The sequence below is a fragment of the Cupressus sempervirens genome, chromosome 8 (assembly GCF_028749045.1).
Source record: "Cupressus sempervirens isolate cs-2001-9-10 chromosome 8, ASM2874904v1, whole genome shotgun sequence".
NCBI lineage: Eukaryota > Viridiplantae > Streptophyta > Pinopsida > Cupressales > Cupressaceae > Cupressus > Cupressus sempervirens.
Window position 1 is genome coordinate 420172504 of NC_143125.1, and position 25723 is coordinate 420198226.

General features: G+C 35.8%; 1 protein-coding gene across 3 annotated transcripts in view; it reads right to left on the reverse strand.

Annotated features, from left to right (window-relative positions):
* Positions 1 to 2205: 2205 nt before the first annotated feature.
* LOC149543030 (anthranilate phosphoribosyltransferase) overlaps positions 2206 to 25723 on the reverse strand; it is a 243676-nt gene continuing 220158 nt past the window's right edge. For 2 of the 3 annotated variants that reach the window (XM_089797960.1, XM_089797961.1), the window contains 3 exons: positions 17502 to 17631; positions 2990 to 3075; positions 2206 to 2880 (listed from right to left, as the gene is read on the reverse strand). In XM_089797960.1, coding sequence (XP_089654086.1) covers positions 2650 to 2880; positions 2990 to 3075; positions 17502 to 17631 — 447 coding nt within the window. In that variant the 3' untranslated portion in view covers positions 2206 to 2649. Of the gene's footprint in view, positions 2881 to 2989; positions 3076 to 17477; positions 17632 to 25723 lie in introns of all 3 variants that reach the window. The other variant, XR_016355584.1, reaches the window with a different exon arrangement.

Consider the following 25723-nt stretch of genomic DNA (forward strand, 5'->3'; position numbering starts at 1 on the left):
AATATATACAAGTAGTATTTATTATAGTTTTGGGATTTTACTATTTTTTATTATTGTAGCATGTTGATTTGTGGAGTAGATCTTCCTATTGCCTATTCCATAAGCACTTCTTGTCACATTTGGACATAAACTATTATTCTTCCAGTTGAACATGGTTATTGCATTCTACCATCAATGAAATGTTTGCCATCGCAATCTCAATCTAGAAAATTTGTTTGTTGAAAGGAAATTGGGCTTTGATTCCATTTGGGCTTATAGCATCATGTTTTATATTACTCTTGTGGCCTACCTTCCATTCTAGGTTACCAATCTGTTGCAATTTCCTATTAAATGAGATCAACTCCAATAAAATTAATATAGGAGGGTCAATAGTTTCACCTTTCATTTAAATGGGCAAACCCTCTACTATTGTATTGTGCATATGTTGCATAAATTGTAACAACCAAATAGTCAAGCATAGAAAGGGCAGAGAATAGGGTGATGAACCATCTTATAAAATGTGGGGGTTGATTGTAAATTCCAGCGATATGTATCACGGTGTAGATATATACATTTCCACAGAGAAAACTATTGTACACAGGTCCAAACAATGTTATTCTACAATAAATAAAAATAACATTTTTGCATGATTGAAATAATGTAAGCTTCATCTATTCTTTATTCATTGTGCAAGTTAGGGAGTAAGGGCCTGCTCTTTGGAAAAGCTCGAAGGTATTTTTATTTGGGTGTGCTCGTTTAATGTATTATTTAAGAATTTAAATTTGTTAATTTAGATGTTTATATTTCTGTCTATTTAGTGATTTTAAGATTAGTTAATATAGAGTTGGATTTAATATTTGTATAAATATTTATGTTGTTATTTATTTCATAAATTGTTTTTTTTATTATTTTGATGTTTATTTATGTTTTTAATGTTCTTGTTGCCAGGAAGTGACAGTTCCTGTTGCTGGGATTTATTTGATTTTCCAAAGATTTACTTTCATCTATTGTAGCTACATTCATAATCCCTCATCTTGCAACTAGCATCCCTTGATGGCATATTTCTTGGTCACCTTTCACAAGATTATGTCTCTGATTGACACAATTAGACCAAGCTAAAAATCATTCTAATTTATGTTAATTCTTTCTTATTATTTGCCCTAGTATTAGCCTATCAATAATGTCAATTCTCATAATATAATCATAAGATTTACATCCAACATGTTCGGTTGTAAGGCCTTCCGAGTTATGGCCAAATACATAGGCAAATACAACAACTCTCTAATATCTTGCAAGATCCAAACCCTAGCTAGCCCAGATCCACAATCTGGTAGAAACCCCAAAAAGAATCTAAACTTGTGCTCACAAGTTACCAAACAACCTTCTTGTTTCCCAAGTCGCAACTACTAGCCTCTTCTCAAACTTCGTTCCTCTTACCTACTCTCTAGCTGACTTCCTCCATGTTGGATCTCATCCTCAATTCCATGCTCCATGTTGAATGAATAATGACAAGACAAGACCCTCTACTTATACCCCAAACCAAGCCACAAGTCGGCCTAGCAAGTTACATTAAATAAACCCTCAACCCACGAGTTACATTAAATAACGTCACCTATTAAATGCCTTTTTCCCCTATTTTCTCCATTTTAATTTATTTTTCTTCTAATTTTCATCACTTTTTCTCTCCACTTTTTTTTTTCATTTTTTTTTAAATTTAAAAAATAAATAAATTATGCCCCCCTTCATTTTTTGATGCAAGATGCTCCTGCATGACAAAAAAATTTCGTAGTGGCCCTCACTGGGACTAGGTTGCTCATAGGCTATGTTCCTCTACTTGGCAGCCTGTTTGCAGGGTTGAACCCAAAAAGAATATGGAACATATGCTTATATGAATGATACCTGATGTAAATGGAAATATTGCCACAAAGGGGGGCCTCCACACTAATTTGACATCTTATTTGACCATGTCTAGAAACTAAATTTACGTTAAAAAGGAAGTTCTTTAGTGAATATTTGTTATAATTTTGTAGCCAGAAAGTTGAGTAGAATTTTTTATTTTCAAAATAGGAACTCATGCAAAAACTGATATAAAAAAAATTGTGTTATGTCAACAATTTGTGAAAATAAAGGTATCAAAAGAACTTCAATTTTCATCTTATAGAATCTTGCAATTATATATAGCAAATAATTTAATGAGATTTTAAGTTATAAAATATAAAAATGGTGAAATATTAAATATTATTTTTTTCTTTTTTATTTCATAAAAATTTCAGACAGCTTGCATTGTAATTTATTGGACTGTGAAAACCTCAAACAGAGGCTAACACATTTACACTGGCTAATAGTTTTAGGGACTTTTAAACATAAAATTTTCATACACATACTTTTTAAATTGAATAAATCAAATGTGAAATTTGAAACTACAAAAGTAAAGCCAGAGTTGGTCATTGGTTCTCACCCAGCGAAAATTGGTTTTAATGAAAATACCTCCAATGCTGGCCAAAGTCTTAATCTGGCTGGTTTTCAAAGCTGACGAGTATACAAAATGTGTCTTGGACAAAAATGTTGTACGTGAATTTATTCCTTCACCAAGTATCATGTCCATCTGAATTCAGATGAATTCAACTCTATTATCTGCATGGCGATGCAGCAAGCAATGCAACTCTGGAATTACTTTGGTGGCTTCACTTTGTGACTCATCTTAATATAATTTAACAGTGTATTCAATGCCCTCCCACTGTCAATAGCTTCTTTGGATCTTTCCAGAGCAGAAAACATATCAGATGCACCTGTGCATCCTAGTAGGTGGTCAGCCACAGCAGCATTCAACACTATACGATCATAGGCTGGCCCTTTCTCACCCCGAAGTGCAGACAATCCTAGCTCAATATTTTTTGCAACCTGCTCAAGTGACAATTTCCTTCAATGACCACTTTGTCGTGGAAATCTTTTATATATCATGTGTAAATGAGTAAATGATCTAAAGCTTTACAACACATCAGAGTTATACCGATCTATCAGTCCTAGGAGTTTGAGTTGGTTGAAAACCATAATCTGCTGCATCAATATCTACACTGAAAGTCTCGCGAAGAACTCCTACAAAATGGCCACATTTCAGGATATGAATTGAAGATAACTTTATTCATTGTACCAACTTGTTATACAGCCATATATTTTAATTCCCTACAAATTTATTCATGTTACAACTCACAGTGACTGGAATTTCCTTCAATATGCCACTTGTAGGATGCTATCACTAGAAAAAATCCTCTGTTCATGTTTGGGAATAAATAGCCTTCCTATGGTAGAAAATGATAATATCGAACATTCAAAGAAGCTGAACAAAAAAGATATATAAAAATAAATATTCCAATGAATGAGAAGAAATCTCTCAAAATTGAGAAGTTGACAGTAATCTTAAATTTTGACAAGCATTTACACATAGTAATGTGACAATATGGGATTTACAGTAGTGAAAACACGGTAAATTTTTAATATACATGTGAGCCAAACCTGCTAGCCCTTTTCTCTTTTATATATATATATCCAACCTATATGCTTATCTTTAAAGGACACATGCACACACAAAGTTGTTGAATCGGGCACAGGTATCTGGGTATGATGCGCTGGTAGAACAGATTTTTGGGGGCAGGATGGGTATGTTTTAGGTATTTCCAAACAAAAAATTTCTAAATATAATTTATGATTTATATTTAAAAATATAGTAAATTCAATATCCTATTATAGTATATCAGACTTAATTTTTGGTATTTTAAATTTTTTCATACAAAAAAAAATATATATAAAAATATATAATATTTGAATTTACTATATTATGTTTAGATATGCTATTTTTAAATTATTTTTCTCTAAGTTATTGTCTATATACTATTTAAATATTGCGTATTTAAATGCAAGACGTTATATTACCTATATAATGTACTGTTTAAATATTAAATCTTTAAACACAAACATAATATTAAATAATAAATACAGAACTGGTGATTATTATTAATGTTTTCAAGAGGTGCAGGTTTGTAGAGTGATCAAACCAGGGTTTTTCCTCCCAGGATAACTAAATATGATTGCCGATTATGACGGTGATCATAGTTTTCTAGCGCGAATGCTTCATTTTGCCCTATGGTTTCAAATATCTCCATTCCTGACTAGCTTTAAGTTGCAGGTTGCAGCTTTAAAAATGTCAATAATTGCTGGTTATGTTATTGATGCACTTTAGAGAGAAAAATTGTCAACTATCTGCAAATTGCTAAAATGCTGCCTTCAATTTTGCTGCAAAACAGGAAAAAAAACCTTCTTGTACGCATCTGCTGCATGATAAAAAAGAGTAAAAGCATTTAATGGGGGTGAAATGCATTGTTTTAGGATTTTTCCCTTTTCAAAAGTCAAACTATGCTTGCAATTGGTCTGGAAATGCCACATTACAAGTTGTGAGGGTGTATGACACATTTCATGGAGCCATTTTGGCACCAAAAACTGAACCCTACATGATTCTGCAGGCATTTCAGTCCAGATTGTGATTCTGATTTTAGAATGCTTTGTACCCAGAATCAGTGGGAAACAGTGTCATTTCAACAATGTAGATTTTATGAGACGAAATGAAAATTTGATGGAAATGGTAGGCAGTGTATAATAAGCTACATTGGACATTATTCATCGATCTTACAAATCATGGAATGATGTTGTGATGATATTATCCAATAGAAAAGTTGACCTATTTCGGCAAAAAGGAGTCAGATATTTGCCAAGTTGTTTGTAGATTTTACTCGATCCAAATTATGAAGATCCACCATGGCTATCACTATCTATTGAAAGGGATGACTATATGAAAATAATCCTTAACAAGGATTTACATAAAAAAATGAGAGTTGCTCAAAATCCAGGCCCTAATAAATCCAAGATTTCCAATCCCATTGGATATTTTCTAAGTTACCGATTTGGATGCGGATTCCAAAGCGGATTCCGGAAGCGGATACGGGATGCAGGGATTTTTATTTTTTTTGGAATGCGGATGCGGGAGGAAACGTGTGTGTAAAAATATATAATATTAATATTTGTAGGATTCTTGGTGGAAATCCTATTTCAAATTTTTAGCTTCATCCAGATTTAACCTGTAACATCTTAGCAGTGATTAGATGTTGCCCGGCAGAAAGCCCTATATTCGAATTTGAGAGTGAATTTGACTGTGACTGGCAGAAAGCCCTATAATTGACTTTAATAATGCTGTCAGGTATTTAATATCTCAATTATTTGTCAACTTTAGATATTGCATTTGAAGACTGCTCTGTTTGTGTTTTTTTTCATGTTGGGCATCCTCTTTGTCAGAATATTCGCAGGATTCTAGTAAAAATTCTATTTCAAATATTCATCATTATCCAGATTTAGCCTGTAACATCTTAGCAGTTAGATGTTGCCTTTATCAAGCTAGTATTACACTGTTGCTTCCAGGTTTACGTTTTCTATTTTGTGGATTTCTTATACAGTTTTAATCCTTTTGAGGGATACCATAAGTTTGTCATGATGAAGATTTCTACAAAATGTTTGTTAATACAGCGCAATTCAAATTGTCCTTGCCTAATTCAGATTTTTTTTTGTACATCGGAAATTACAAGAGTCCATATTTGGGACTTCTTACTGATGATTTCTTTCCTGAATAATAATTTTTGTTGGGAAATCCCTGTGCTTGTCTTGAAGGATACATGATGCTTGAAAGGCAGTTTTGCAGTTTTGAGACAGCATATGATTGTGTACTGGCACTTTTTGTTGGATTAATTTAAATTATTACTAATCAGTTCAGAAGATTGTGGAATGTTTATTAGCAAACTAATGTTTTACTTGGCCCCTGCCATGTGAGATATCGATTTAGTTAATGGGACCTGGTCCACCAAAGGCACTCTTTCCCATTTGCCTTGTATATTAATCAATAAGTGCACATAGCTTAATACCACTCTGATCGCAAACATGTCCCTCTAACACATTTCTTCACCATCAGCTTTACTTAGGTTGTACGTATCTGTGTCAAGGATTAAAAAAGTGCATGACATGTGGCAGATGGCAAAACAGTCATTTTGACTGGACACATAAGGAGCAAAGATATCTTTATGTTTTTATTATTATTTTTTGTTTGAAAGGCCGTTGGGCCCGCAGATGCTCCCGAATGTGTTCGGAAGCCCTGCGGGTGCTGGCCGGAAGCCAGCCGCAGGCTCCTGGATGCGCCTGGAAGCTGAGTCTCAGCTTCCAGGCGCATCCAGGAGCCTGCGGCTGGCTTCCGGCCAGCACCCGCAGGGCTTCCGGGCACATCCGGAATCCGTCCGCCTCCGATGCGGAAGCCAGGCCTGGACCCCACGAATCAGTATCTGAGGATATTTTGAATGATAAAAATGACATGTTTGAACTCTCCCCTAAGATGTGTTGTATTGAAGTCATTATCAAAGTCATTTATAGAAAAGGAAGCATTTCAGTTTGTCCCTTCAAGCCACCCTTTTGAAATTCAACTTGGTGAAGCATGACAAGTAGAGCTAAGCACAACCTTAAACACTCTTAATCAGTTCTCTGTTCACATATATTTCTGTTTTGGTTTGTGTCAATTTCTCATAAGCTTTCTTTTTTTCTTTGTCGACCCCAATCTTTCAAAGATCATATTGGAGCCTTACACTCCTCGTCATACCATGGGTTAGCCATTATAGATCCCTTCGTAGACGAAGATCTTTTGCAAATACTTAATGCCCTAAAATTGATGGGATTGACATATTGTTGTGTAAAGGTTCACTTGCTTCTCCTGCTGCATGATTCTCTAAATTGCTTGCTTCCTGAAAATGCTACTTAAGGGACACTAAGATAAATTCCTAATTTTCTTGATTCATAAGGATTTTACTTTGGCTATGGACCACCTTTATATTGTAAACAACTTGTTCTCTTTGTTGATTGCTTGTGAGAATGACAAGCTTAACAAATAATGGTTTATGATTAGATTTCAGCTCAATAAGAGAGAGTCCCCAATATCTAACTCCATCAACTTAAAAATGCAACTCTTAAGACTAAATAACATATTCTGCCACACTTAAACCATTTTATGGTTTACAAGTGATACCACATGAATTTGGCCATGCTCAGATGCCACTGCATATCGTTGTACAAACTACACAAGCTTGACAGTTCTGCCCGAAAGAGCGAAACACTCCATTGTCCATCTATTGATCATTCTCCCATAACCAACCTTATCTTTTATTTAGCCATAATGGATTGTGGTCCCCTCCCTCTCTGCTTCTTAGCTGAAGAGATTGAGTGTTGATTGTCATTGCATAGAAGTCCACTATTAAAAATATCCCTGTCAAAGGTGCTGAAAACTGAAATGCTATTTTTAACCAAGTCTATGGATCTTCATGTTCTAATTTTCTGTTCTTGAATCCCCTAAATCTCTTGATGCAAACTAGTAAGCAACTAATCTCATCGTTACCTCATTTTCGGTTACTTTCAACCATATGTACTGCTTACTTGGATCTTGTTTTTCCACTTTGATATTTCCACCCCATGTTTCTCTAATTTAGCACTTTAAAACCCCATGGCCTTAAGAAATTTCAGCCCCTAATTCCAAACCAAGTTTTTCTTGTACCATTCAAAGTCTAACACTTTGCAGCTATCATTCTCATGCATTTTTATAAGAATGATAATGTCTTTACCATCTGCCATGGGCCCCAACCCAAGATCCCTTCTCCACAAGTAACCTCTATAGTTCCAATTAACTGAATAGGGATTCCTAAGGGACCCTAAATCCATATCTCTTGTGTGACAAATAATCCCTATTTTGACCTTTTTGTAATATCCCATCAAGATATACTCCCAAAATATTTTGCTCAATAAATTTCAGAAATAAAAACATAGAAGTTACGCAAATAAAATCAGCAAATATACCAGCAATTGCTTATACAAATTACTCACAAATAGTTATTGCATTATAAACCAGCAATACAATAAGTATTCCAATCTTAGATATAGAAAGTTACACCCAGATTGGATAATAAGAAAGAACTTGTATGCACAATGTGAACTCTGTCTCAAAGCCACCATAAAGGTTAACCAGGTTTGCATCCTGTTAAGTTTTAGATCATGTATATAAATATATATTCAATAGTTTGGTCTCATAGGTTTATCTGGTTGAAGCTACCAAACATCAACACTCCCTCTTAGCTAGGTAGGATAAACACAAGATTACCTCAAGGTAAAATCAGAAATGGCAAGATTTAAGGATAATTTTTATCAGAAGATATCCACCATTTAGATAGAATCTCATGATATCAAGAGTAATGGCCTTTTGTATGTCAAGTCACGTGACATTCACCAAGTACTCAAAAAATGTCCATAGATAATGTATCCTCAATAGTACTTACAATAGAAACATTCATAGTCTATTTAAGGAACTTAATCCACCAAGCAAGTTATCATCTAACATGATCATAGACATCATAAGATGTCCATCACAGTAGAAAGCCATGGTGTGTTTAAGAAACTTAAGCCACCATGCGAGTTATAATCTATCATGACCTTCTTAGACATCAAAAGATGTCCACCATAATAGAAGATTAAGTTATTGAAAGATTGTCACTTCTCAATAACTTCTATAGATACAAGTGATAATCATCTAGAAGTCGTCACTTCTTCATGATGTACATAAGGGGTAGGCTCATCAAAATCATGTAGTCACACACATGGATTTTTAGATTCCCTCTAAATATCAATCTTTTGAGCTCCTCATCCAATGTTGCCCCTGATGAAGTGTCAAACTCCCTCTAAATCTGATATCGATCTTCCTTTTCCTGCAAGAACATCCTCAGAGAGAGAGGAAAAGAAAAAGGCAAATAGCTCTTATAGTACATATTGAAATATAAATAATGATTAGATAAATGTAATACTCAATAATTATAAATACTTAGGCAAGAGCCTACAACACAACAGTAAATTGTGAGCCTCTTATCTGGGATGTCTTGGGTTCGAGTCTACTTGAGCTTAATAAATTACAACACAATAATAATTAATTGGTGCAGGAGCACACCTAGGCTAACCTCCATAGTTTGATCTTTTGGCTTGTATCTGACATTAGCCAAGTCAGATTGGTAGGATGAGATGTGTTTTTAGTTTTAGACCTTGGAAGGTCATTTCATTTTGGACTAGGTGAGTTAGTCATTAGGACTAAGGTCACCAAAATAGTCATTGTTAGTAGCATTTAAATTTCTTAGGTTTAGAGGCTTTGTGTTGGATTAGCGTCTTGAATGTGTTCTAAACACATGAATGAGGTTAGAAAGATGCTTAATGGCCGTAAATGATGTTGGTTCCTTGGAATATAGAGGTTAGAGGTCCTAAGAAGTAGGATGAAGGCATAATGGCAAAGATGCCAAATGTTGTTAAAAAGTTGTCATGACAACATTTGCAATAATGGCAAATGTTGCATGCAACTTAGTTACATAGGATCCTCGAGAATATAGGAAGTGGGAGATCGACCAATAGGCCTTAAAAACATGGGAGATGGCATCTAATGTGATAAAAGTCTTGAATCTTGAAGTTAGTATGTGTGGTAAGAAGTCGAAGTAATGAGAATAGAGCTCTGCGACACTATTTTGTGAAGAACCCGAGCATTTCATTGTGACAGTGGCATTAAATGGTCTAAAGCTTGAAAGTTAGCATTGGATTTGAGTAATGTAATATGTTTTAAGACTTTTACTTTTAGTGTGATAGTTTTTTTGAGGTAGTCTATTAGGTGTGAGAAAATAAGTTAGATTTAGATAGTGGGCTGTTTCCTGTTAGATTGTTTTTGAGTTCATGGCTCCCACTTGAGATTCAACCCTTGAAACTTCAAGAAAGTGGATGAATCTTAAAGTGGAGCCTTTGTACATCATGAATATAGAGGTAGGGGTCAGGAGAAGACAGGTTGCTATTTTACATATCAAGCCCTAGGCGAGCTAGGAGAGTCCGGTTAGAGCCTTGATAGTAATGAATCTAGTGATCAAATACAGGGGATAGAACTACTGTATGGAACAAGTGTGGTTCCAAGAAGGGGATAGTCATATCTTGACAAGTTATGAGGATTGAGGTCATGCCAATCCATTTGAGTGGGTTTTCAAATAGGTTTTCAATCTAATCCTAGGAAATATATCTTTTAGCCTTATTAGACCTAGTTAGTAGGAACCCTGTGTATGGATAACCTAGGAGTCTAAAACCTACATAATCTTTTAGAAAATCCAAAAGGGTATTCGAGTTTGGGATTAATTTTTCAAGTTGTTTGGGAAGTTTTGGCAGGAAAGTGGAAAAGGTCACTGTCAAGGGCTAATTGGAATTAGGCCTAATTAGGCTTCCTAGAGACTAAGTCTTGAAATCAATAGGAAAGAGGTTTGAAGATCTTTCTAAATGGATTCAAATGGAAGCAAATGGAATGTTATCATGACAATAGACACCCCTACAATGTATTTCTTGAATGGAGAGAAGTTGGCATTTAGAACCATCTAAGTGTAGGAGGAGAAGTGAAATTTCTACATGGTTTTAGTCCTTTAAGGTGAAGCACAAGGTGATAGGCTCTTGAAGAGGAGCTAGTTAAGGCCTTAGTTAATCATCTAAGCCTTTGGAAGGTCCTAGTGGAGAATAGGATCATTTGGTAGAGACAAGTTAGGTCTCTTGGTAGATGTGCAAGAAAATCTTGGAACACATACACCATTAATCTTGACTTTGGTCTCTTACCAATCAAAAAAATAATAATTATCTGCATATAAACACCCTTGATACAAGATACTCCAATTAAGGTCCAATGCATCAAATTGGAAGATGCCTCCATATAAGCATTATATTGAGACATATGCTCTTCTAGGGCTGATTATTCATGTCTTCTACTTGAAGCATTCATACATCTTACACGCTCACCATAAGTCTCATAATATATTCATAATAGTGTACATTAAGTGTCCATAAATCTTCTTATAAATTTTAATTTCAAAACTCTCACAAAGCAATGAAACTCCTTATTATCTCCCATATATTTCTTCTCTTGAAATTGGTGTATAATAATATAATTTATAGTATTAAATAGCCAGAAATATTAGCACATCCATTCGTACCTTTGGATGATCTCATTTTTTTTATTTGGTCAATATTTTCCTTATTTGATGTTTAGCTTATATGGCGGGTCCACTCTCATACATGGCGCATGAACTGGTAGGAAATCAAACTTTCTTTTAAACTCCTTAATTTTCTTATCAAGTTTTGCATTGATGGGTTTTTCCTCATATTCTTCTCGCTACCATCCTCCAACGTGGGCTATTGCAAGTGTCGGATCTAAATTGTAAGTGTGGTGCTTTACACTCCCTTCTATACTACTCACTTCCCATTTGATGATTCATATTATGCAGTGCTATCCCTCCTTGTGTTCTTTCAATTCTTCCCCAACCTGATAGACAACTTCATATATATTTCTCTGTCTTTAATACGTATTGGTTTGCCTTAAAAAATCTTCCCGCACATGAATATGATTGTTTTGAGATATCTATCAAAGCTTTGATGAGCCCGACATAATTCCAGAGGTTCAACAATTTTAAATGCATATGTATTACCTATTCCATATTTTTTTTCCTTCAATGCTAGATAGACATTTTCTGTAACAGATCTTTTGTTCGTATCGCTCCAAGAGTATGTTGCTATTATTAATGTATTAATTCTTCTGTATTTTGGTGTTCAATGCTTCCTAATTTCATTGAGCCTTATTGTTGTTTATATTGAGTTTCTTTTTAGCAAAGTTTTTCATAGCATATATGTGTCAACCAACATCTTGGATACTTCCATATAACAGTCATTTCTTTTGGATATTAATCGATCCTCCATTCATCGCCAAGGGTGTCAGAATCTCTATCATGAATTCTTTGATTAAAGTAGACATATTTGGAATATTTATATTCTAGAATTGAAAAAGGCAACCTGGCTCTGATACCATGTCAAGTTTTAGATCGTTGTAATGTAATAGCATTGCCTATTCGGTATGTGTTTTCCAAAGGCAACGCTCTTTTTGTAATTGTATAAAGAATAAACCATGAAGTGACATGTCCCTTCATGGGACATGTCTATTCATTAATATTGTTGGATGAGGTGACTCAACCTTATGATGCTTTGTTGGTTTCTTATTTATGCATTTTTGGAAGATGCTAAATGAGACCAAATCTTTCACAAGGATAGACTTGAGCAAAAAACAAAAAGTCTGTTTTTTGGGCTCTATTTTCTTTGCTTTGTTTTTTATGCAAGAGTAGTGCATAAAGTAAGTTTCTAAATAAGTTTTAAATACATCAAATGTAGACGTTTTAGAAATTGTTTCCTTTTGTATGAAAACTCTATAAATACAACGAGTTGTTGAACAGAGAAAGTGAGAGAATAGAAGTTCTTTGCACAGGGTTATGCTGTTGGATTTTCTCTAGGATGCAGCAAGATGTAACTCTCCATGTGAAGGCTGAAAATGTATTGTAGCTTGTTGCTGAATAATACATTAGCTTGATGTTTTGGGGGGTGGGGTTTTTACTCGAAAAGGTTTTATCCATGTATATCTGTGTTTTCTATTCTGTCTCATCCTTCCGGTTTCATGATTGTAAAATATTAATTGTATATGTCATAAAGCTACTGAAATTTATTTAGATCAATAAACTGTAATCAATTTCCTTTTAAGGTTTTAATTGTAGGAAATCAACTATGTTTGTTTCCGCTTTTATAGCATAGTAGCGTGTAGTTGTATTTGCTTATTAGAAGCTATTGAAGAAATCATTGAATATGCATACCGATCTTATAGGGCCTTCTGGGGTGCTCTCATTTCCCTTCAATTGGTATCAGAGCTCAGTTTTGTAAATTGCATGTTGCCTGCATGTGATGATTCATCGTGTTCTAGTTCTCGATATTTCTTCTATTAAGTTTTCTTAACTTGTAGAGCTTCAAGAAATTGGCTAATAATTAATCCTTTGATGAGTGGAAGTCTTGTAGTTGATTTAAGTTTTCAGGAGACAACATACATGTCTTGAAGGATGGTAAAGACAGAGAAATTAGAGTTGGTCATGTTGAAATGACATTGATCTGGAGCTCTTGGTTGACAACAGAATAACTCTTGATGCATGGGTATTGGAAGGTATCTCTTTTGTTACCTGGAATGCATAGAGGTTATGGAGTTGATCACTGGATGATCTGGAAGCTTTTGGATAACCTATCTCTCTCAGATGCATGTGCAAGTAGTGGTTGTGGAGTTGGTCTACAAGTGGACTTGGAGTTCCTGTATTATGTTTTCCTCTTGGATGCTTGTACTTGCAAGGCTTGGATTCTTGTTTGTTGGATTTGGGGGGTTTATGGATTTTCTTTCAAAATCTATTATGATGCCCATCTATGGCAATCCATTTTGTTGGGTTCAATTGTTTGGTGTTTTTTTAGACTCTCGGGTCCTCCAAATGATGAGTTGGTGTGAATGTGCATGGGTGTTATTGAACACAATGGTTTTGCAGGTTTTACGTGCTCAAAGAAAAACTTATGATTTTTTGTGGATCCATTGAAGAGCTATTTTCTAGACTCTCATTCCTTCAAGGTGTTATTGGATGAGATAGTTGCAGTTCTACATGCATGCATGGTGAGAGGAGCACGTTTCTTTCTCTGCATGGAGATGTTGGTACATGATTAGTCGCTCAACATTTTTGTGGTAATGCTTTTTGGATTCCAAGACTATGGTGCTCAATGTAGACATAATTGGCAAATCTGATTTGTGCTTGATTTGGTGTTTGAGTCGCATTGTCTACATGATTGTTCTCTTTGAGATCTCATTTTTACATATCACTAATGTGATAGTGGCTCTGCTTATTACAATGATTGGATCTACAAGTTATGCAGTCAGGTGGGTAGGCCACCCATTTAATTACAGTGGGATAACGTAGATGTGGACTGTCTATATCCACTAGATTTGATTCAGTGTTGGTGTAGACTTGTTAGGTAGCCTTTTTTGTGGTCACTTGTGCATTGGTGTGGTTGCTTTGAGATGAGAGGATGAATGATAAGTGAGTACTTGGATAGTCACTTATGGGGTCTTATAACATGGTGATTTTCCTTAGTTTGGAAATGTTGGGTTCATTCGGTGTGATGTGTGGGCTTGGATGATTTTCAGATGTGGGGGATGGTGTGTCATATGCTCAGAGAGCTCGGCATTGTGTTTCAATGGGAGCTTTAGCAGTGACTGTATATTCATCACATGGAGATGGATGATCTTCTTTAATGTTGTAGATGTTGGAGGATGCCTTAGATCCTGTTGCTGCAAAAGGATCTTTCACATTTGTTGGTTCACTAGTTGGAGAGGGTATCTTCATGTGATTGGAGATATTGACATCTTTAGGATTCAAGGGGTCCTTGGTAGAGATGTGGTTTATGCTTTCATTTGATATGTTATCATGGTGGCTTTTATGTTATGGTTTTGCTCTTGATTACCGATATGGAGTTGGTGACATGTAGTTATTTGATATGATCACGTGGAGCATACTATCTCTATGAAGGAGACGGTTTAGATCATGTTGTCATGTTTATGTTCCTAATTCCATTGTTGGAGCTTTGGCATTGATCTTGGTTTAGTTTCTTGATATTGAGTACTTTGATCATTTGCTTGATACTTCATGATAGTGCTATGTTGCAGTAGTGGAGTTTGGCATGGAGTGAATGATTACAAGTGCTCATGGTTACTAGGAGACTTAGGTGAGGCTAGAGTTTTCTTGATGTTAGAGATATGTTGTTGAGATGTATACTCTTAATGTGATTTCAGCAGAAATTCTGAGCCTATGCCTTGGTTGGACGGTAGTTCAGCAGAGACCTATGAGGAGATTGTTCTTGGATAAGTCACGATGACTTGTACATCTTGGAGGAGCATTCTCAGTCCCCTCTCTTGGTCTACTCAATAGTTAATCACTTGAGAGGTATTGCCCAATGTTACTTTCAAGTGCTTTATGTTTTCTTTCATATTCATGGATCTTGAGCTGCAGTGAGATGGTTCTAGAGGATTCGTTATGAGAGATGGATAACATAGTTATCTCCTTGAGGTGTATTTTTCATTTATGATGATAGTAGGAGATGGTAGTGAGCTGATTTCCTGAAATAGGAAATGGAGTTGTTTGATCTTCTTTAAAAGGCTTACATCCATGTAGATTCATGATATCATTCTATGTTCGATCTCTTGAGGTTGAATGGTTTTGGATGTTGTGATAGCTTTTCTCTTGAGGTTGTGAAGGAGATCATACTTTGTACTACTGACATTTAGAAGTGTTTGTGGAAGGACATGCTACATGCTTATGATCTGCATGTTCTCTCTTTGGTCTTGGTTATCTTCTTGGATGTTTGGGTTTACATAATATTGTTTTTTGAGATCTATTGGAGCTATGGTGGTCACTCTTTTGTGGTCATATGTTATCACTTGTACTTCATTATTTTTTTGGTGATTACATTGTGGTTCATTTATCTCTTTTCTTTGTTGGATGTGGACAACATGGGAGAGTTATGGAGATTGGATGAGAGAGATGTTTCTTGCAGTGTTTTTGCTATAGGATTTGCATATCTTTGTGGATGGTCCTTGGTACTACAGCGTTACACTTTCTTTGTGTTGTTATTGGTTGACTCGGTATTCCTTTGCTTTTTCAGATCAACATTAACCATGCAGTGGGACTTCTTGTATGTGTTTGGTCTTCATCGACTAGTTTGCGCATAGAACTTGAGGTTGTAGTTTATAGGTTGGTTATGTTGCTGGCGGGAGTTTGTTGATGTTGGATACCTTTGAGGTATAAGTGATTGGATGGGTTAGCATTTGTGGTGGATGTTATTTCCAATCTCGTGGGTATATCAGTTGAATTGGAGAAATCAGTTTGGTTATTCTAGCTGATGTTTTATCTTGTTTTCTGGAGAATTACTTCACTGTTGTGTTGGGCTAAGAAGTTGATATTTTTTATGCTTCTATATAGCTCATGAGCGCGGTAGATTGGTGGCAGTACTTTTTAATCTTTGTTATCACTAGGATCCTATGCTCGTGTTGTTTAAACAAGCGTCTAGTTTGAGCAGGAGAGCATGTGTTAAGATTTATGTGGTTTCGTGGATAGCTGTGATGATATAGTTTCATCAGTTCCAATCTTGTAAGGTCTTCGTCAAGTGGGAGATTGTTGGGATAAGGTGACTCAACCTTATGATGCTTTATTGGTTTTTTATTTATGCATTTTTTGAAGATGCTAAATGAGACCAAATCTTCTGCATGGATAGACTTGGAGCAAAACATAAAGTTTTTTTTTTGGGCTTTATTCTCTTTCCTTTCTTTTTTATGCAAGAGTTGTGCATTAAGGAAGTTTCTAAATAAGTTGTAAATACATTGAATGTAGATGCTTTAGAAACTGTTTCTTTTTGTATGTAAACTCTTTAAATACAATGAATTGTTGAAGAGAGAAAGTGAGAGAAGAGAAGTTCTTTGCATATGGTTATGCTGCCCGATTTTCTCTAGGATGGAGTAAGATGTAAAATGTCCATGTGAAAGTTAAAAATGTATCATAACTTGTTGCTGAATAACACATTAGCTTGATAGTTTGGAGGGTGGGGTTTTTACTTGGAAAGGTTTTCCCCACATATATCTGTGTTTTCTATTATGTCTCATTCTTTTGGTTTCATGATTGTAGAATATTGATTCTCTATGTCCTCATGCTGCTGAAATTTATTTAGATCAATAAACTATAATCACTTTCCTTTAAGGTTTTAACTGTGGGAAATCAACTATGTTTGTTTCTGCTTTTATGGCATAGTAGTATGTACTTGTATTTGCTTGTTAGAAGCTATTGAAGACATCATTGGGTACAGGATATGCATACTGATCTGAGATGGCTTTTTGGGGTGCTCTCATTTCCCTTTATATATATCTTCAATGGTTTAGTGTCACGGATTTATCCGATTGAAGCTACCAAACAACAACATGTTTGATTCACAAGAAGAGCCCCAAAGATTTCTGTTCTTAAGATCCTCAATAGAAGGTGAAGCTTCTTTAATTTCTCCAAGAGAAATCTCAAATCAAATCATCCAAGCATAATGAGAACGAGCCTCTAAAGGTCCTTTTGTAGCCTTCTCTTTGTCTCTTCATTTTACCTCTACTTGACTCTTCATATTTCTCTCTATGTATTTTACTAATCTGCCTTAAATTAATATATCCAATTTAATAACAAAGTGGCATAATATTGGATTATTAAATCTTTTGGCATTAAAATAAATGATCAAACGAACTCGGAAGACCATGTTTAATAGCTTGCCGGAAAGCTCTAAGTTGTAAGTTGCAAGTTGTAAAGAACATTCCTAGGGTATTACAAGTTGTGAGTTGTTTAAAATATGCTATACATTTTTTTCTTTATCGAAAAAGTAGGAACAACAAAGTACTTATATGTTTCACAACTATCATTTACAACAATAATGAGAAGAGTGCCTACAGTTTTTTGGCTATGAAACTATACCATCAGCCTGACAGGTGCTATCCTTGGCTGATGCCACAGCACGAAATCCAGAACAATGATTTACAGGCAGACCTTTCGTAGCGTTTACTGACCGTGCTTTTGTTGTTAAAGATAATGAACCCTCCTCTCCCTGCAATAAGTGCTTTATTAGAGAGCTCAATAATAGAAGAAATGAGCAACATGGATCGTGAAGAAAAAATCCTGTTTTGTCTAAAAATGACCAAAAAAGAGTAGTGGAACTACAATGTAGCACAAGTCAGAAAATCTAAATGTTACTTCAAGTACAAATACATATAGATAAAAGCAACCAATACAATGATCGTGTTCCTCCACCATAGAAAGAATTTCAGTTGGTACTCCTGATTCAGTCAATACTTGATCAGTCCTCTTAATATATCCTGACTCATTGTAAAACATTACATAAGTCTGTAATACAATGCATTATCGTGATTTACATAGACAGAGATGGCAGAAATCATGGGTACAACCATGAGGGAGAACATCATTAAGCTGAATAAAGAAAATAATTGAAAGGCTGACTTATGAACTTAATAACTTCTCGATAATAATAGCTACCACCAAGAAAATGCACACATTAACTAAAGGTGGACATGAAGAAAATGTGTAACCAAATCACAAGAGGAAAGGAGGAAAACCAAACCAATGCCAAAATCAAAAAGTTTTCGGGCAACCTTGGAAGAACAAAATCAGCAAGAAGTGAATATGTAGACCAAAATATGGCTAAATTTGGACACTCCCATAATCTATTTCTCTAAAAACCGTACAAGAGAGACAGATTTCAGTGATTTACATATTTGGAAGTTATTTTCATTCACTGTAAACAATTTTATTCAGACATAGATTGGTTTATATAGCATGAGTCACTTTGTGTAAACCAAACCAAGGAACAATCTATCAGGTTATAAATAATTTGTGTAATAATTCATACAGTACTGATGATGCTATTCCCTTCTGTTGACACATTCATAAAAGAAAATAATTAAGACAAGTGCCCTACAGTGGACGATAGCATCAATGCTGTATTTTCTGTGATTATTCTTTCCAGAGAATATCAATTTCTTGATAATTGTTTTCTCAGCTTTCCAGTGCATGGATTCATTCAATCCTATAAGAGGAATGTAAGACTACTCGTTTTAAGGATTGTTGGTCCAACATCTTGAAGAGAAACAATCTAGTGATTCATTTAAACTTATTTTGAGTGATGATTGGTTCCAAAAAGTTAACCCTAATTTTGGTGCACCCACATTGTTCCTGATCAGAGAGAGAAAATTCATAAAAAAAGTATTTATAGCTTTTCCGGTTCCCGTCTCAATTACTAATCTATTCCCAGAAAATGTAGAAACTATAGATGGTCCACTTTATTACTATCATTTAGGTAAGATTATGGGCTCACATGAATTTGATGACTTTTGTTTGGAAGATGTAAATTTGTAATATTTTTAGTGTTGAATCCCACGTCCATTGCTACCTCCAGCCAAGCACAGTGTCATTGGAACCTGTTTAAAAAAATTTAAATCTGATTTATTACCCCGCGCCCCCCCCCACAATTATCTGTAGGAGACGTGTACAACATAGTTCAGGTACAACTGTGTTTCATGAATGGTTAATGAATTTGTGTGTGTTATGCTCAATAACAAACGTTGCAGCTCTATTCATTTCTAGAATATTTTATATTTGCTATGTTATATTATTTCTTGCCTGGCAACCTATTTGGAAAAATTCATATATTATCACAATTTTGAAACAAATATATCATTTGCATAGCAAATTAGTGGTTTGGTAGAGTTGGAACTTGTTGCGGTTCTTACAATGGTATCAGAGCTTGTGTGTAAAATGTTTGACAAGATGTCAAACATCCAACATTGAAGATCCAAATCAGATTTCAGACAAAATCCTAGTGTGGGACATTATTGTGGTATTAGAGTAGTTTCCAGCCATCCTGTGTGGGTCTCTTACATTCAGGACAGAGGATTTGTGTGAATCATGGGTAAAACAAAGTCCTATAAAGAACCTTATGTGAAAGCTCATGCATGTCTTATAGAATTATAATAATGCCTTTCAAGATTATAACAATATTTTATCAGGGCTTCTACTACATCTAAAGATCTTAGATCCTCTGGTAGGGAAGGAAAAGGATGCAAACAATTATTCAAATAATAATAAATGTTTTGATTTTAAATGATGGTGTTGTTGGCAAGGCAAGTGCAGAGGATGTTGTTGGTGTCACCTAGGATGTTGAGTCTGTTGACACACATGATGGGAGTGTCATATTAAGATTGCCTAGAAAATACTAGCTCTAGCAATTCTGATTCATGATAGCAGAGACTTGAGTTTGCATCAGCATCAGATGACAGAGAGTTCACATGTGGATGATGTTCGTACTCGAGAGTTGGGGACTAATGATGTGTATTGTGGACGATGAGGTAGACTCAAGCTGTAGTGACTCTGATAATTCATATCAGACCTTAGAGAATGAATTTGAAAGTTCATTTATTGGCCATAGGTCCCTAGATCCAATATTGGATGGACATGGAGATAGATTGGAATCTGAAGCTTGTGAACACAATAACATATTGACATATCAGAAGTTTCTACCTTATCTAATGAGCCATTTGTTGAGGTGCTTAGTAGTAGTACCTTGTTTTCTGATGTGTGCAGAGACAATAGCACACATGATGTTGATTATGCAGTGAGAATTGCGGACACAACATCCTTTCATAGTGCAGATTATGATTCTGAGAGCTTGCACGAATGCCATGAGTTTCAAAGACATCAATTGGTTGGGCAGCTAAAGGTGCATGACAGTTTGATTGTCACAACCATTCAATTTTTTGATGTTGCTCATCAAATGTTGGCTATCTGTGGTAAGGGTACTCCTGCGACGGATGAGCACTATGATGGTAGTCTTTCTCTTGCAGACTTGCAGAGCTTCAAATACTTTGAGAAGCCATCAGGGTAATGAAACAAAACAGTTATTGGCTGATAGAGACTACCTTCTCAAGTGGGGTTGCACTTGTTATAGTGCACTGGGGGGAAAGGAAGATAAGATGGATGAGCTCACTGATGTTTTGGGAGCAACTAGGGATTCACTGAAGAGAGTGTAACTAACCTTTCACGAGTCTTGGTCATAGATCGAGGAGCTTATCATAAAGTTAAATCGGGCACAATCTTCACTGACTATAGGCACAGTGCAACTCTCTACAGTGAGAGTTGGTGATGACCTTATACCCACAAGTTATAGTTGTGATCCGGTTGCAGGTGTAGCCACCATTATCACAATTACACATGAAGTTGATTTAGTTGAGATGGGTGCATCTATTAAGAGCAACGGAGAACCACATGTTGCATTAGATTCTCCTGTGGTTACATCCACTATGGGAGTTATTGGTGATGAGTCAGATGACAAAGATTATATTCAGAATTATGACAGGCAACGCTTGACCGAGTTGGGAGTCGTTTACTGGGACTGAATTGAAATGTACTCGTCACTAGTTTTCTAAACCACACTTTGATGATGCATCAACGTGGATTGGCTTTGAGGTTGTAGCATCCTTTAAGGGATGAGTATTTGCCATCTGTAGTAGATGGGATTAGTGGTACAAGTTGGACTCCTTCTAGGGTCAGCATATCCATGGTAGTTTAGCAGAGGATGGAGAGAGTTGTGGTGTTCAGACACCTTTCATGATTTGCCTTCACATAGTAGATGAATGTGAGTTCAGTGTGCTTTGGGATCCAAGTGATGATAGGGTTAGCACTGCAATTTTGGGTCTCATTGTTTGGCTTCACCACTTTGGGCATGGTGAAGTTGAGTTTAGTATTGAATAGCAAAAGTCTAGAGATGTTCTTGGCAGGCTTCTGTTCAGAATTTGGGATCCTTCTAGTGCATTGGGATTTTGGACAGGGCTCACAAACGAGTTTTAGGATGTGTATTGAGTACATGTGGTTTTACTTTTGACCTTCATGTGCATGATCTCTTTCAAATACACAATTTAGCAATGCATGGGTTGGACAGTGTGTATAATAGCTTACCTTGTACATTTTTGGGAGGCAAGCTTTGTCATCTTTCTAAGTTGCTTCCTTATGAGATGTTCACTCCTCGAACATCTATAGTCAAATTCATTTCAGTCTGATAGGTTATGTCACTTAGATTAGTGATGATGTTACACTAGCTGGTTGGTGATCACAAGGACATTATACAGCTCTACCCTTGGAATTTGGGTGGAATGGTTTTTTTTGGTTACTAGGATTCATTGAAAGCAAGCAATTTTAGATTGGGCGGACTATCATGTCCCCATTTTTGTAAGTGTCATCTTTTAGAGGATTATCTTATTTCCTGACCCTTACAGGCTAATGGAGTTGTTCAAAGGGTCCAGTTGGCAGAGTTGGAGGCCAATTCCCACTCCAAAGGTCAACGATGTTCAGGGATGTTATTCATTTGACTCAGATCAACACACTTACTTTTTATAGTAAGTGTCTATTTTGGGTTAGTCAGAGCTTCTATCTTTAGCAGGGAACCTGGAGAATTTGCTAGCAGTATGGAATTCTAGTGACATTGACAGAGCTTCCAGTTTAGGACTTACAATCTATAGTAGGTCTTTTTAAGGTCAAAGCTATTTCTGGCTGGGGTACCCAAACTCATGGTATGCACAGAGATTAGCTCATTTGTTAGTTGACTCAGTTTCAAGGACTTAGTATTTTATAGTAAGTCAGTGGATGTTAGAGAGGCACCATTACTATTCTTAGTAAGGCAGTTGGATGCATAACTGATGCAATGGCTGACTCTCATGTTCAGTTTGAATCAACAAATAATGAGTATCATACATTTATGATATTTTAATTATTAATAAAGTAATAATTAATTAAAAGTGCACGTCCTTAAATATTATTTGACTTTATTTTTAAAAGGGGATTATAAAATGATTATAAAGTGCATACCATTTATTAAGTAAACTTTCTTTCAAACGGAGATATAAGTGTTAATATACTTTATATTGTGCACCAAAAAAGAGGGGTTATAATTGAATATTATACGTGAATTGCAACAAAAGCAAATGGCATGAAAAGCTAAGTAATTTTTAAGTTATGAAAAAAGTACTTGTGAAGATATCGCTTGGAAAATTACGTTAAAAATAACGCAAGAAAAAATGGATTCATTCGATTATGCATATGCGTTTGTTTTGGATTTTGGTGCGAGTTCTTTTGGAATTGGCGAGACTTCTTCCTAGGTTTTTGCAGGTTGGAGAACATAATCTTCTTCATGGAATTTGGCATGTGAGATGTTGGAGTAAACATTGAGATTTGTTATAGGGAGTGGCTCAATTGGGAGTCATCAATTGAGCTCAAAAGTGAAGAAATATCAAGGATTTGTGCATATATTTTATTCTTTTTTATTGCAGACATTGAAAAGCAGATTGCAATCTTTATCCTTGCTGCTACAGTACCCACGCTACAGTAACCTGCGAAGAGTAAATGCTACAGCATTTTTTTCTTTTCAATTGATAGATACAAGGGCTTTAAGTGCAGATTTTTATAAGGGAATTTCCACAATCAGTTGTGGCAGCCATTTGCAATTATCACCAACATTAAATATTCATTACCTGTGGTTATCTACAGGTTCATACATTACTATCATACATTTTCAGATTTGTAATAAAAGCTTGTGGACCTCCAGGAATGAATGGTTAATGAAAAGCATTGTGTGTGTGTGTATATTATGCTCAATAAAAACCATTGCAGCTCTATTTATTTCTAGAATATTTTTTATTTGCTATGTAATTATTTCTTGCTTGGCAATCCATTTGAAAAAATTCGTATATTATCACAATTCCAAAACAAATATATCATTTGCATAGCAAATTAGTGGTTTGGCAGAGTTGAAACATGTTGGGGTTCTTACAGTGGTATCAAAGCTTGCATGTAAAGTGTTTGACAAAATGTCAAACATCTAAAATTGAAAACCCAAATCAGAATCCAACTCAAAGAGTGAGTTATCATATGTCAAATCAGCGCTCATCTCAAAGAATGAGTTATCGATCAGCTTGAGATCTCCATTATCCCCATGCTTCATCCAATCAGTCTTCTCTCTAAAATAATGGGCCTCGTGTTTGATTCTCAATGCTTGAGTGTCAGCATCATGCTTAATCAAAGGATTACCATCACAATACTGAATAGAGTCATTTTCCTCATACCTTTCAATAACTGCTGCTACAAATCAGACTGGGAGCAACCTGAATTTTAAATTTGCACCTCATACTCTTGAGTGTCCTTAATGCGATGCTCTGATTTTTCTTCATGTTTAGGAGTTATCTCATATCTATGTCGTGTACTCAACATCCTCAAACTCTTCTTCCCTCTTTGATGCATGTTTTTCTTTAGAAGTATCTTGGAATTCTAACTTATTCCCATCTCATATTAGAACATCTTCTATAGGAGCAATATTGAAAATTTCACAAGAGGTTTCAATACATTCTTAATGAAGAAATAGTGAAATATCATTATGATCATTTATGGGTTCATCTAAGGAGTTCCCCTCTTCACTAGTTTTATCAATGGTAATCTGCAAATTACCAATTAAGAGTTTAGCATAATTCTCACATGTACAAGCTGATTCTTCCATAAAATAATCCTTAGCTGGTTGAAAATCATCATCTGGTTTGTTTTCACCATGCCCAATAAAAAATGTATTTCATCAAAAAACATTTTGCATATTGGGGTTTGAAGATTACGTTTTTGGCATTTGCATACAAAAACGCCTCATTCATTGACCAAGGAAGATCACATTTGTGTGAAGTTCCGATTGTTGTGTATGCCTGATAACCCGTTACCAACCTTGAATGATCGTACGAAAGGGTTGTAGAAGGGCCGTATGGAAGGAAGTACGGGCTTGAAGTATTGTACTGTGAGAAGATGTGAACAGAGCTGTACGGATGGTATAAGGGCAGTCGTACGGTCTGCCAATATAGGTCGTATGGTGTTGAGAAGAAGTCCGTACAGGATGGCAAGAATGATCGTACGGTGGCAAGGAGAAGTCTGTATGGTGATTGACTAGCCATATGGTGGAGGTGAGGTGGATGATGTACGATGATGGGAGAATGCAACAAGTTGTATGTCAGGTTGTACTGTAGGGTAGGATAGCTAGAGATGGGTGAAAGGAGGCAATCTCAGGGGTCCGTACGATGGTTGAGTGTCTGTATAGAAGTCCAGTCATGTGGATGGTGTTAGATGTGTTGTACGATGATGGTGGTAATACAATAAGGCAAGGTGAATGCAGAGAAGTTTGACAACCTGTTTGAAATGCTATGCAATATATTAAACACGAATAAGCTACCGAGAAAAACAAGAGATTGAACAGAAACACACTTACACCAAATAATGATATTCCACATACAAATGATGCTCCAATTTGCCAAATCCAAGCCAAGAAGAATACAGACGGAATAGGGTGAGGGTTGAATCCCACCGAAACCGAAATAGCCAAGTAGGGAAGATCTTTCACTTCCGAAATGACAAACAACAGAGAACCCCAACTGGAATTCGCAGTACGGAGAAATAATCTAAATTGCATACCTAAAGACTACCTACAAACCATGCTTAAATACCTGTCGGGGAAAACTTTCCGAGGGTGTACAAAGATAGTCGATGGCTATCTTTGGTAAATATTGTGTAGCCGACAAGTTGATGTCGTCTGTAAATATTGTATAGCCGACGAGTTGATGTTGTCAGTAATTGTTATGTAGCTGACAGGCCCCTTCGAGAAGGTTCTTCGGGATGGTATATGTACAGCTTTGGATCATGGTTGTAATCATCATGAAAAGCACCATGTAATCTCTTCGGCATATATGCGAATAATAAAAGGAGTACTGTTGTATTACATGTTCTTGTCTATTGTCTGTATGCATTAAACTATTTACCCCATACGGTAAACATTTGGCGCCGTTGCCATGGAACAAACCCGAGTCACCCGTGTGATAGGAGGAATGAAGACTAATGCTGAATCAGCTTAACAAGGATAGAAATAAGATAAAGGGAAAAGATGGAATACACACTGCACAAGAAATTTTAATTTTGGCACAACAGGCTAAGCACAGATGAAGGTTTTAGCAGATTGCCGACGAACACCGAAGCACCAAGGAATTGTTGGAAGAGACTCAACAGCGGTTGGATTTGGTGGAAGAAACAAAGGAGGAATTTCTAAACTTGTA